This window comes from Dendronephthya gigantea, unplaced genomic scaffold, assembly GCF_004324835.1.
Source record: "Dendronephthya gigantea isolate DGI-Jeju-01 unplaced genomic scaffold, DenGig_1.0 001053F, whole genome shotgun sequence".
Lineage (NCBI taxonomy): Eukaryota > Metazoa > Cnidaria > Anthozoa > Malacalcyonacea > Nephtheidae > Dendronephthya > Dendronephthya gigantea.
In genome coordinates, this window is record NW_021164063.1 from 177 (window position 1) to 11,337 (window position 11,161).

The 11,161-nt window shown below is 36.0% G+C and overlaps 2 protein-coding genes across 11 annotated transcripts; both read left to right on the plus strand.

Annotated features, from left to right (window-relative positions):
- The first annotated feature begins 2,174 nt into the window (after positions 1-2,174).
- LOC114544915 lies at positions 2,175-5,844 on the plus strand. 7 transcript variants are annotated; one of them, XR_003690668.1, is made up of 10 exons: positions 2,710-2,749; positions 2,909-2,950; positions 3,286-3,360; positions 3,728-3,774; positions 4,213-4,300; positions 4,381-4,488; positions 4,633-4,673; positions 4,956-5,033; positions 5,228-5,303; positions 5,776-5,844. XR_003690668.1 is itself a non-coding variant. In XM_028563400.1 (9 exons), the coding sequence occupies exons 5-9, from the start codon at positions 4,217-4,219 to the stop codon at positions 5,295-5,297; spliced, it is 381 nt and encodes a 126-aa protein (XP_028419201.1). In that variant the 5' UTR covers positions 2,175-2,215; positions 2,909-2,950; positions 3,286-3,360; positions 3,728-3,774; positions 4,213-4,216; the 3' UTR covers positions 5,298-5,824. The 7 variants fall into 7 exon arrangements, 3 of the variants coding, with proteins under 3 accessions (XP_028419201.1, XP_028419200.1, XP_028419202.1); XR_003690670.1 differs by adding an exon at positions 3,469-3,535 and having other exon boundaries at positions 5,228-5,824; XR_003690671.1 differs by adding an exon at positions 4,805-4,858 and having other exon boundaries at positions 5,228-5,824.
- Position 5,845: 1 nt separating this feature from the next.
- LOC114544917 lies at positions 5,846-9,032 on the plus strand. 4 transcript variants are annotated; one of them, XM_028563403.1, is made up of 6 exons: positions 5,846-5,885; positions 6,070-6,137; positions 6,364-6,477; positions 6,619-6,659; positions 7,075-7,354; positions 8,885-9,032. In XM_028563403.1, the coding sequence occupies exons 1-5, from the start codon at positions 5,867-5,869 to the stop codon at positions 7,136-7,138; spliced, it is 306 nt and encodes a 101-aa protein (XP_028419204.1). In that variant the 5' UTR covers positions 5,846-5,866; the 3' UTR covers positions 7,139-7,354; positions 8,885-9,032. The 4 variants fall into 4 exon arrangements, 3 of the variants coding, with proteins under 3 accessions (XP_028419204.1, XP_028419205.1, XP_028419203.1); XM_028563404.1 differs by having other exon boundaries at positions 6,364-6,465; XR_003690672.1 differs by lacking the exon at positions 6,364-6,477.
- The last annotated feature ends 2,129 nt before the right edge of the window (positions 9,033-11,161 follow it).

The window sequence follows — 11,161 nt, forward strand, 5'->3', positions numbered from 1 at the left end:
CTTTACATCAGAGGAATCATCATAAATATAAGTCATCGATATGCATTGTGACTATTCAGTGCCATTTGGTACACATTTATACAATAATAAAGAGAGCTTTGCTCAAAATTATCAAATGATAAGGCAAATGTTAAGCTTATTAGCATCATGATAAGGTCAATGTTAGAGTTATCCAGAGTTATCACGCTCATTACGATTTTCAGGGCTATTGTGTAGCCCTGTTTTTTTTAGTTCAAATTTGTAGCTGAAACATATTTAACGAAAGTATTTGTACAACCCTAAGCCATATGAGAAACTTTCAAATATTTTCACCTGTATGCTACCATTTGTTTGTATTGTACATGTACAATTATAAATTATGAGATTGTGTTTATAAATGATTATGTATATAAAACATAGTCCAATGTTAAAGTTTAAAGAATATTGTCAGATAATTCGCAATTACAAGCTTTAGCACATAAGTATTTATAAGTAGAAAGCCGATATGCTTGGAATACAAAGGCAAATGGCAACGCATGTGACATATATTTGCATATTATTTATGTAGATACACATGCAAATATATTATTAAAGCCAGTTAAATTGTAGACAGGGCCCTTTGAACTACCTATAAGATTTATGTACATACCTTTTCGTTGTTTGATGCATAATCCTTTTTTGTGATAGATTTTCATAAAGCTAGGCGCACACACGACGATTTTAGTCGGCTGATTCCTGTCTAGATTGTCTAGATGGATGTTTTCATCAAAATGTGGCGACTGGCACTCTATACTTGGTCATAATCACTGAGCTATAATTTTATAGGTCAGTGGTCATAATATTAGACCAAGTAGACTCGCGTGCACGCGCGAGGCGCGAGCGCCGCGAGAAGGAAAAAATGTCTGGGCAAGGGCTTCCTATATGTCTAAACCTGAATAGACCAACTACCGTAAAATCGTTGTGTGTGCGCCCGGCTTAAAGCAGGGACTTTTGCCTGGTCCGTTAACATACCTGTTGATATCACGTGCGCGGATTGCGAGAAACGGAAGAAATATTGGTCACAAATAAAACTAATGTAATTCCGAGGCCAGTTTTGGCCAGTAATTCTGAGGTCACAACTAATATCTGAAGTTTGTGCTTAATATTACCTTCCAACGCGGATTTTAGCCTTGTAATTTGTAATAAAAAGATCGGTAATTTGTGCTTCATACAGATACCTTTCATACAGAGTTTAGCCTTATTCTAGACAAACAGTGCCGGCGAGCGTTAGGTGATTTCAGCACCTCTCTGGTTGCTTTACCGGTAGCTAATGTCAATTGGGGCCATGCTCTGTTCAGCCACCTGTTACCTCTACTTTTTGGTAATAATGTGATTAAATTCAAAAAATTCAAATTCAATACATCCTCATTTTTGTTTTAGTTCTGCAGAAGATAAGACAACCGGGATTGTCTCACTGCTTTAAAACGAGGCAATGAATGTTATTCTTGTGTGCTTACAACAGGTAAACTTTTCCATCATAATATATCATCTGGTATTAAGTTTCGATTGAAGTACAACTTTCTTGATTTTCTAGAAATTGGAATGGGAGGTGTTGTATGTTGTTCTGAGAAACTTTCCAGAGGCACTGCAAGATAAAAACTTGATACATTCTTGAAAGCACTACTTACGTTTAATATGTACAGTGTTATCTAAAATGGTAAGGGAAGTAAAGTTGTGCACTTTTCACACCAAAATCATGAACTAAAAATTTTACTTTGCATTCAGGTTTGAAATTATGATTTTCTTCCTGGATTATTTCGTGTTCCTCATGATATGCGCCGACCTCATTTGTACGCTAGAATTTTTCCAGTACGGTTCTTATCCTTCAGTTTTTTGCATCTATCATAATATCTTACCATAACTATACCAAAACCATACTATACCATAACCATACCACAACATATCATATAATCATATCGTATAATCATATCATACCATAACTAACCATAACCAAATCATACCATACGATAACCATATAATTCCAAAATTATATCACACCATACCATACCATGACCAAATCATACCATACGATAACCATATCATACCATAATTATATCACACCATACCATACCATAACGAATTTATACCATAAGTGTATCATACCATACTAATAATTTAATTGGATATTTTATTGTAACATGTGAAGGTATTAACAGAGCTGTGTACGTACCACATTTTCATTGGTCAAGATGAACAAGTAAGAACCTGCTTGACTTTATTTTCAGCCGTTGTCTGTTCTCGCTTAAACGTTGTTGTATATTTCGTCTAGTTTTGTCTGATGCGTACTTTGCAGATTAGTTTGGTTGCTCATTCCGCGACGTTATGCGTATCCTGTCTCACCATATGTATGTTAGAAATGCCTTGCCAGTTATGGCAAGGTAAGGCTACTTAAGATAGTCTGGAATTTGAGACTTTTTTATGTCCATTAGCACTTTGTAAAGAATGAAGTTGATTTAAGTAATTGCAGCGTTTTATAAGTTTATTGCTTTGGAGATATTTGAAATCGTGCCTTGATAATGCACTCAGTGAATTTACAGAAATGTATTTCAACAAACTCCAGCCTAAATGTAACGTCTCTTGTTATGCGAGATACTCCTTCACAAATACAAGGTTTTTTGAGCAATAATTTCTAAATTTTCGTTCCTTAGACTGCTCCCAACATATCTGGAAAAGTTTACTAAACTTTCGCCAACGCCTCAAGTTGTCATACCACTGTTAGAATTTCTCTCTGGTATGGTTCTTAAAGTTTCGTAAATTAAGAAATCTTTTGCGAAATATCAATGTACCCCCTAAAGAGAGGATTCTGATTGAGCAATTCTGCCGCTAACCATAGTTGATCGCCTTTTTGTACAATCAGCTGTGTTAAAAATCTCGTATTTCTGTTTACCAGATGATGGAGATTTGGATAAACAGGAAATCGCATACATAAAAGGTATATGTATAGCTTTCGGTTGCCAGTCATGATATCAGGATTGAAACCGCACATCAAAATGGGCCTCTTGTAAATATAATCAATAAAAATATACCTGGAACGTGTAGTAGGTGAAGCCACGAATGGAAATTGAGGAATACTAAAATGGTGGCTAGGAATATTTTTGTATACCTCTTCTCAGCTGTACGCAGTTCATTGAACAGCTAGTGATTTGCATCGGTTATCAAGCCAATCAGATTACGGCTAGTTCATTTATAATACCCAGCCTCCTCTTTTGACGTGATTTGCTAGCCTGATTTCGTATTATAATTGGGTCAATTTTGTTTATTTTCCAGGCTTGGTCTTGAAGCTAGAGGAAGAATTGCATACTGTAACATCTTCATCCTCCAAATAATTACACATCCCGGCAGGTGCAGTATACAATTTATTTGAAAACATTGTTGAAACAAGCATTATATGACTGCAGCCTCGTTAGAAATGCCTTAACTTTTGCAGTCTTTTGTCTTTTTGTCACCCAGTTACATTTTCGAACTTCTGGTCAAAGTACGAAATCACTCGAGAAAGTGATTTCATTTTCCGTTGCAAGTGAGTTTATGAAGTGGTTTCCGAGCTTGTTTCAACATTTCATTTGTTAAATTTGGATGTGCAAAGAATTTTAGGCGATTATCGAGTTGGAGCAAGCTCTGCATGATTCAATATGCCAGTATTGCAGCAACCTATTGTTAAAACTGGGAAATGAAATGCATACATTATTTAAGCAAATCTTCTTCAATGTAGATCAAATTGGTGGTGCAATACAAAGACAGTTCGCGGACGCCTTGAAAGTACGTATACAGTAGTCTTTGACATGATAGAAGACTTAGTGGTAGAAATTTGGGGAAAGGGCTCGTATGTTGATATTTTTTGACGTTTATTGCTGTAATAGCTTTCTTGTAGCTCCACTTATCTACATGTCTTCAAGCAGTCGTTAACCTGGTTTCCTTTGTGTCGTAATTGTTGTAAACAATCATTTTCGTAAACAATCATTTTCACGGATAAAATCTAGTCCAATCTTTCCACATTATTGCATCCCAGGTAGTTTTTCAGAACAGCGATGCATTAGGGTCGAGCGAAAAGAAAGATGTGCAACAAGCTGGCACATTTACGGTGCAATCATCTCAACCTGTGTGTATTAAAAGTAAACTCTGCATGGCAGGTAGTTAATGAAAAATGAGACAATTCATGTATTGCTGTAGCCAAATTAAGTTTCTTGTGTTTTTTAGGTTCATGTTCAACAGCAAGCGAATGACGGTTGGAAGAGGAAGCAACTGGATGTTTGGTCAACCAGCAAAGCAGCTGGTGGCGACAAAGGTGATCAATTACGTCCACCATAACATTAAGCTACAAGATGATCTTTGTATAGTCATTTTTAATAACGGTGATTGATTTAGGAAACCTATAAGGGCTTACCAGTGGAACTTCAAAATCTACATGTCATTAAGAAACATCAGATGTTTGTTGGAATCCTCAAAAGTTCTAAACTCTTCGTACAAAAACAGGTAGAAATTTTTTTAGTATATATTTTGAAAGGAGAGTCTCTAACCCCTCATCGTTTCTGGATTACTACTACTTTGAAGCGGTGTACATGCAATAATACCACTACACTATCAGTGGCAATTCTAAGGGCGTCCCCTTTTCCACAGGAACAACGTGAACTACTTGACAAAAATGGGGATTGCAATAGGTAAGTTAAAAAAATTAAATCGTAGGAAAATGTCTGGTTTCATATTACCTTTTAATATAAAATTTGTGTAGGTTCGTCCCGATGAATTGTTCGTCTCTTGTATAAATACAGCTAATGTGATTTTTATACAGATTAATCTTACTGGACCTTTTGATGGTGCTTCCTTAGATCGAAATTCTAAATCGGTTAGGGTTTTGTGTGTTGTTAAAACTGATATAGGAACGATATTTCATATCCTAGTCCGTTACGTTAATTCACAATGATTATCCTTTGTTTTGTAAGAGTTTTGGTCTATGGAACCGACTTGAGACACAAAAAACTATTTTTGTTGAGCCACGACGAAAAAACGAATTTACAGAGGTTAGTTCTATTGCCATCCAGCGAAATCTTAAGACTAGACTTTTTAACAAATGAATATATAGTTAAACAGTTCATCTGTACGTTTTTACGAGGACGAAAAACGGATCATTTTGATCAGGAGGTTATGTTCAACTAAATAACTCGCAATGAACAAGCTGATTGAGGTTTATCAAAGGATTTATGGTCTGTTTTAGGCAATGGAAGGATTTTATGAAAACGTTTGCAACCCAGAGAACAAGGGTGCTGTTTCTTGTTGTTTGCTAAAGAAAGGTATGGTGTCTACTGTATTTTTTCGACGTATTAATACCAAAGTCTTTAAACACATACATTTAAGACGGCTTGTCAAGTTTAAAACCTTGTATAGTAATAAGCTTGTTGGCGAATCTGCTAAAAACCTGTCAGATTTGGTGGAAATAAGTAATAATTTCATGTCCAGTGTCCGCGAATATAATCCTTGATTCAAATCTTTTAGTATAAGCAATTAGGTCAGGGTTAGGGTGAGGTTTAGAATTAAAAGTTAGGAATAATTTCGTGCATCCTGGACATGAAACAAGCTATGGACATGAAACTATGATCGAAACATACAAGTCAAACACATCCTGATAACAGACCGTCAAAAAAATTGATACGAGCCTCGGATGTTTTACAAGAAACTCCTGTGTTTCTCACGTTTAGGTAAGCAAAACCGGGAAACGAAGATTTAACTGTTGAAATTGACGTTTTCTATTGTTTTATGTTTGAGACCGAACGTATGTGTGCCAGGATCAGGTGACCAGCTGTGCATTCACCCCCAGGTTCTTGAACAAGAAACAACACGGCCAAGGCAAGTGTAAATGACTTCATTGACCGTTGGTAAGTAGGTTTGTAGCTCAAATTCTACATACCATGTACCCATTTTCTTACACGGTCGATACACTGAATAATTTACTATCTACTGTATAGGTGCACAGGTTGTATAACCACCCTCGCAATATTTTGCCCTTAAAATAAGGTAGTAATCCCCACAGTTCATGAAAGTTCTCTTGACTATTTTCAGAGGCATTTGTGCTGTACAAAGGTGTTATCATGCAAAGACGTGTCATTACTATAATTTGCTGCAACAAGGTACTACCACTAAGAGATGTTTATATTGGGCTATTCGGCCATTGCCATTGGCGTATACAGTATCGTCAGATATTGTTTGGTATTCACTATATTAAATATACACACTAAATTTAGGCTCAACTCAACATATATATGCATGAGCGATATACTTATGCTGATCGGATTCATATCTCTACAATTACGTGTAACTGCAGGAAATTTAATCGGAACTTATTTCATCCTACAGCGATATACCAGTGGAACTTCAAAATCCACATGTCATCAAGAAACATCAGATGTTTGTTTGAATCCTCAAAACAGTACCCGACTCCGCAGTTTTAAATTCTTCGTACGAAAACAAGTAGAAATTTTGTAATATATTTTGAAAGGAGAGTCTCTAACCCCTCTTCTTTTCTGGATTACCACTATTTTTAAGCGGTGTACATGCTATAATACCACTACACTATCAGTGGCAATTCTAAGGGCGTCCCCTTTTCCACAGGAACAACGTGAACTACTTGACAAGCCTGGGTATTGCAATGGGTAAGTTACAGAAAAATAAAATCGGAGAAAAATGTCTGGTTTCATATTATCTTTTATTATAAAATTTTTAATATCTTGAAGTTAATTCTTAAAGAAAATTGTACTACGAGGATGGTTGCTTTCGGATTTTGCGGGAGAATTTAGATAGTTCGATCCTGTGATTTCATGAGTCAAATTTCGCCAGTGTAATATAGTACAAATCAACATAGAAATTCGTATCGTCAATATCGTCAATTAAAGAAACAATAGGGTGAAATGTCAGTATTTTCAAACAGCTTTTGGAAATCAACAGGCAAGAAAACACGTGCTTTATATGTAATAATATAGTGCCTTTATCTATTTCACTTTCCAATCTGACACTGGGATAGTCCGGATGTTTTGCAAAATAAAAGCAGCCTTCTTTCTTCATGTACAGGTCCCTCTGTTCTCCAATGTACGTCACTTCCGGTGAAAAAGCCACGAAAAAAAGCCAACTTTGAGGCCCGAATAAACGAATGCGTCATCGAAGAAAGAATGCGTCAACAGCGCGCCATAATTAAGCGTTCGACCGCATCTGAAGCTTTACCTCGAAAGGTCGCAGAGAGTGTAACAAACGAAAACTGCTCACCGAGAAACATTCTGCGAAATGGTGCAACATTGCTAAAGAAGCAAGAGATCTTAGGTCTCGCCTACAGAAACAAACATATATTACGCAGGTATATGAATTTACTATGCTATAATTGCAACTATTTAAGCATATATAAATACAGATCCAGATTGGTACTGATGGTTGAATGGCTGATATTGGTTGAGCAGGTAATGATACTGTTTACCAGATAAGGTTTTTGAACAATCTGGTGGGAGGTTTCAGTGTGCAATTATGGGCAAAATCCAGGCAATTATATATGCCATATCTTCACCACTTGGCATAGCCAAGATTTAACTTCACAGTTGTGAAGTTAAAATACTTTTAAGGGTCATAAGTAGCTTTCTTGTTTTTCAAAGCTTTTTTACGACAGTTGAAAAATTAGGTCACTATCCAGTGGATAACTTTATCCATGCACCTTTTGAACAACTGGCCCCAAGGCTGTAAACAGGATTTTTGCCAGGGGGCACTGTGTGTGTTGAGGAACAGGTGCCCCCCATATAAGGCTTATGTCATCACTGATATAGTGCAAAATTACATGGTTTCTTCCAAAAATATATAATACAGGTGCTCTATAATAGTGCTATTAGTTTTTATAAAGCTTTTGTAGATTTCAATGAATGTAGGTGACAAATGAAGAAATCCTATATTAGATGTCAACCATATTATAGTCCAAAAGGGTTGCTGGGGCAAACAAACCTCATGATCTGCTGCCAGCATTGTTTTATTTTTTTATTTGCGCTGATGCAAACGCCGTTCAGCAGCCTTCAAGAGTTTTACTAAACAGATTATTGCAATGGACATTTCTATAGGCATATCGTCGATGCCATTCTCTAAATTTTAAAATTCACAATGAAACATGTTGATATCCACATATTAACTCTAAGGGCCTAACTCTAAGGGCCTAACTCCACGGGCGCCTTTTCTCGGCGAAATGCGAAATATTTCGTCTGTTTCTTTTGAATTTTGACCGCTTGAATCAATTAATTATGCATCATTGCTCACAATTCAAAAGAAGCAGGAGAAATATTTCGCATTTCGCTTGAAAATTTAGCCCGTGGAATTAAGGCCGAAGAGAAAAGGGGTGGGTAAAGAAAAATTTGAAGGTACCCAAGGGTGGGTTAAGAAAAAATGGAATAGTGGTTGGGGTGGGTAAAATTTTTTTAGCATAGATAAAATTTATATTATTCTTAAAATACTGAGACTACATGAAATACTGTACAATAATACAATGTACTGTTTTAGGATACTGTCTGTCAGTCATTCAACATCAATGTTATAAACAAGAGCATCCTCAACTGAGGAAAAACTTGCACATTCCACTTGCTCAGCCACTTGTGCTTCATGCCTTTCTTGCACAATCCTTTTTTTCTTTTTTAGTTTTGTTCTGGTTTCTTTATCTCTCCTGGCCCGTCTTCTCTTTTCAGTCTTTCGAACATCAGCTGCATCAAACCTCTTCTCAAGTTGATGCATTACATGCTGAACATCATGCATGATCTTTTCAATTCCATTCATCATTTCCTCAATTTGGAAAATTGATTCACAAATAAATTTAATTTCATCACCAGCCCATGAATTTTCCTCCATATGTTCATTATAGAGTTCCTTTTTCCTTGACAACAGTTGATCTTTCAAGGACTTTAATGAACTTATAGTTCCATTAAAATGCTCAACCGCACGTTGGCTTTTGGAGACATCATCTACCTTAACATCTGAAGGGAAGTCATTGTATCTTTTCCAACAAATGGGAATTAACAATTTGGGAATCAACAATTGGGAATTAACCCTTCCTGAAATCCACTTACTACATTGAGCCTTTCCTCGTTTAACACAAGTCGGCTTGGTCGTCGTTGGTGTTGTATTCATATTTATATCATTCGTGCCTCCAACGATGTCAATCGATGGCTTTTCAAGACTAGAAAGAGCTTTCTTGAATTTCAACAAATGACCAAGCCAACAATATCAAACATTTGTTGTTTCTCTTCAGCATCCATGGTCTTGATCAACTCCACATCGTCAAAGCCAGTGTCTTTAAAACGCTGCAGATATTCCTCAGTAAATTTCAATGAAGACATAAAATTTTCGAACGTTAAATTCTCAGCCATCTCGAATATTCACTAGATTCTCCTTCAAAACAACAACGTGCCATGTGATTTACAGGAATTCGAGGGACAACTGGGGATTAGACATGATATTCATTATAATTCCCATGAATTCCGATGATGTAAGATCGGGTCAATTTCAGTGCATGGTCAATTTCAGTGGTCAATAATATAATAAATCTCTTCTTGCCAACTTGCTATTATAATACTCAACATAAACGTGCTTCTCGACCAGTTAATACCAGTGTGTGTAATTTCCACGGCTTTCGATTTGGTGGAACATTGACAGGTATACTCGTCAATACCACTTTTTTGTGATATTGTATATAAGCAAACTCGGTGGGGTTGGTTAGGAAAAAACCTGAAAGATTGTTGGGTGGGTCAGGGAAAATTTATTGATGTTGAATGGGTGGGTAAAAATTTTTTTTGGACTTTGGGAGTTTCTCTTCGGTCCCACCCCGGCCATTAATAATGACCGGTCCCTTAAGACAAACAATTTATGCATACAATTTCAAAAATTACTTACCCTTTCATGATATGAAGAGAACACAAATATATATCCACTACATTTTTAACATATTTCCCATTGCTGGAAGCCATCTTGTTCCAATCGCGTGTTCCAGTTCGAGTTGATAAACATAAAACAAATGATTCGCGCGGCCTTTGCTCTACAATGGAGATTACAAGAACATCATTTTCATACAATTGAAACTATGATTGTATATAAATCACAGAGGGTCTATACTGTAGTGTACTAGTGTACAGTATGTATTTTGTGATATCTATAACACAAGAATATACAGAAAAAAATACAGGTTGTTTTCTTTCATATACACATAACACCCTTGTAAGAAAGCTCCATTTTAATGAGATTTATCGAACTAGGATATGTGCGAATTTGTTAGTTTATCATATTCCACAACAATTTCAAAGATTTACTTGCCTTTTAAATTCTGATTTTCCTGTTGGACGGGATAGTGAAGCGAAAAACATTTGATGAGAATATTCGAAGTGTATACAGCAAACAACAGCTGAACATCACGTGTTTTATGTAGAACGAAGTTTGGCTGTGAATAGCCATTTATAAATCTTCAATCTCTTTACACCTAGGTTGAAAGAAAGCTCGATTTTAATAAGATTTATCGGACTAGGATATCATGGCCGTAAAACGCCATATTGCCACTGGATTTAAATTTACTATATTTGCGAATTTGTCAGTTTATCATATTCTACAACAGTTCCAAAGATTTACTTGCCTTTTCAATTCCGATTTTCGTGTTGGACGGGATAGTAAAGCGAATTGAAGAAATACGATCATACTGTCATACATTTGATGAGAATATTCGAAGTGTATAGAGCAAACAACAGCTGAAATCATGTGTTTTATGTAGAACGAAGTTTGGCTGTGAATAGCCATTTATAAATCTTCAATCCCGTTTACACCTAGGTTGAAAGAAAGCTCCATTTTAATGAGATTTAACTAGGATATCATGGCAGTAAAACGCCATATTGCCACTGGATTTAGATTTACTATATTTGCGAATTTGTCAGTTTATAATATTCTACAACAATTTCAAAGATTTACTTGCCTTTTAAATTCTGATTTTCCTGTTGGACGGGATAGTGAAGCGAAGAAGTACGATCAAGTGTATAGAGCAAACAACAGCTGAACATCACGTGTTTTATGTAGAACGAAATTTGGCTGGGAATAGCCATTTATAAATCTTCAATCCCCTTTACACCTACGTTGAAAGAAAGCTCCATTTTAATAAGAT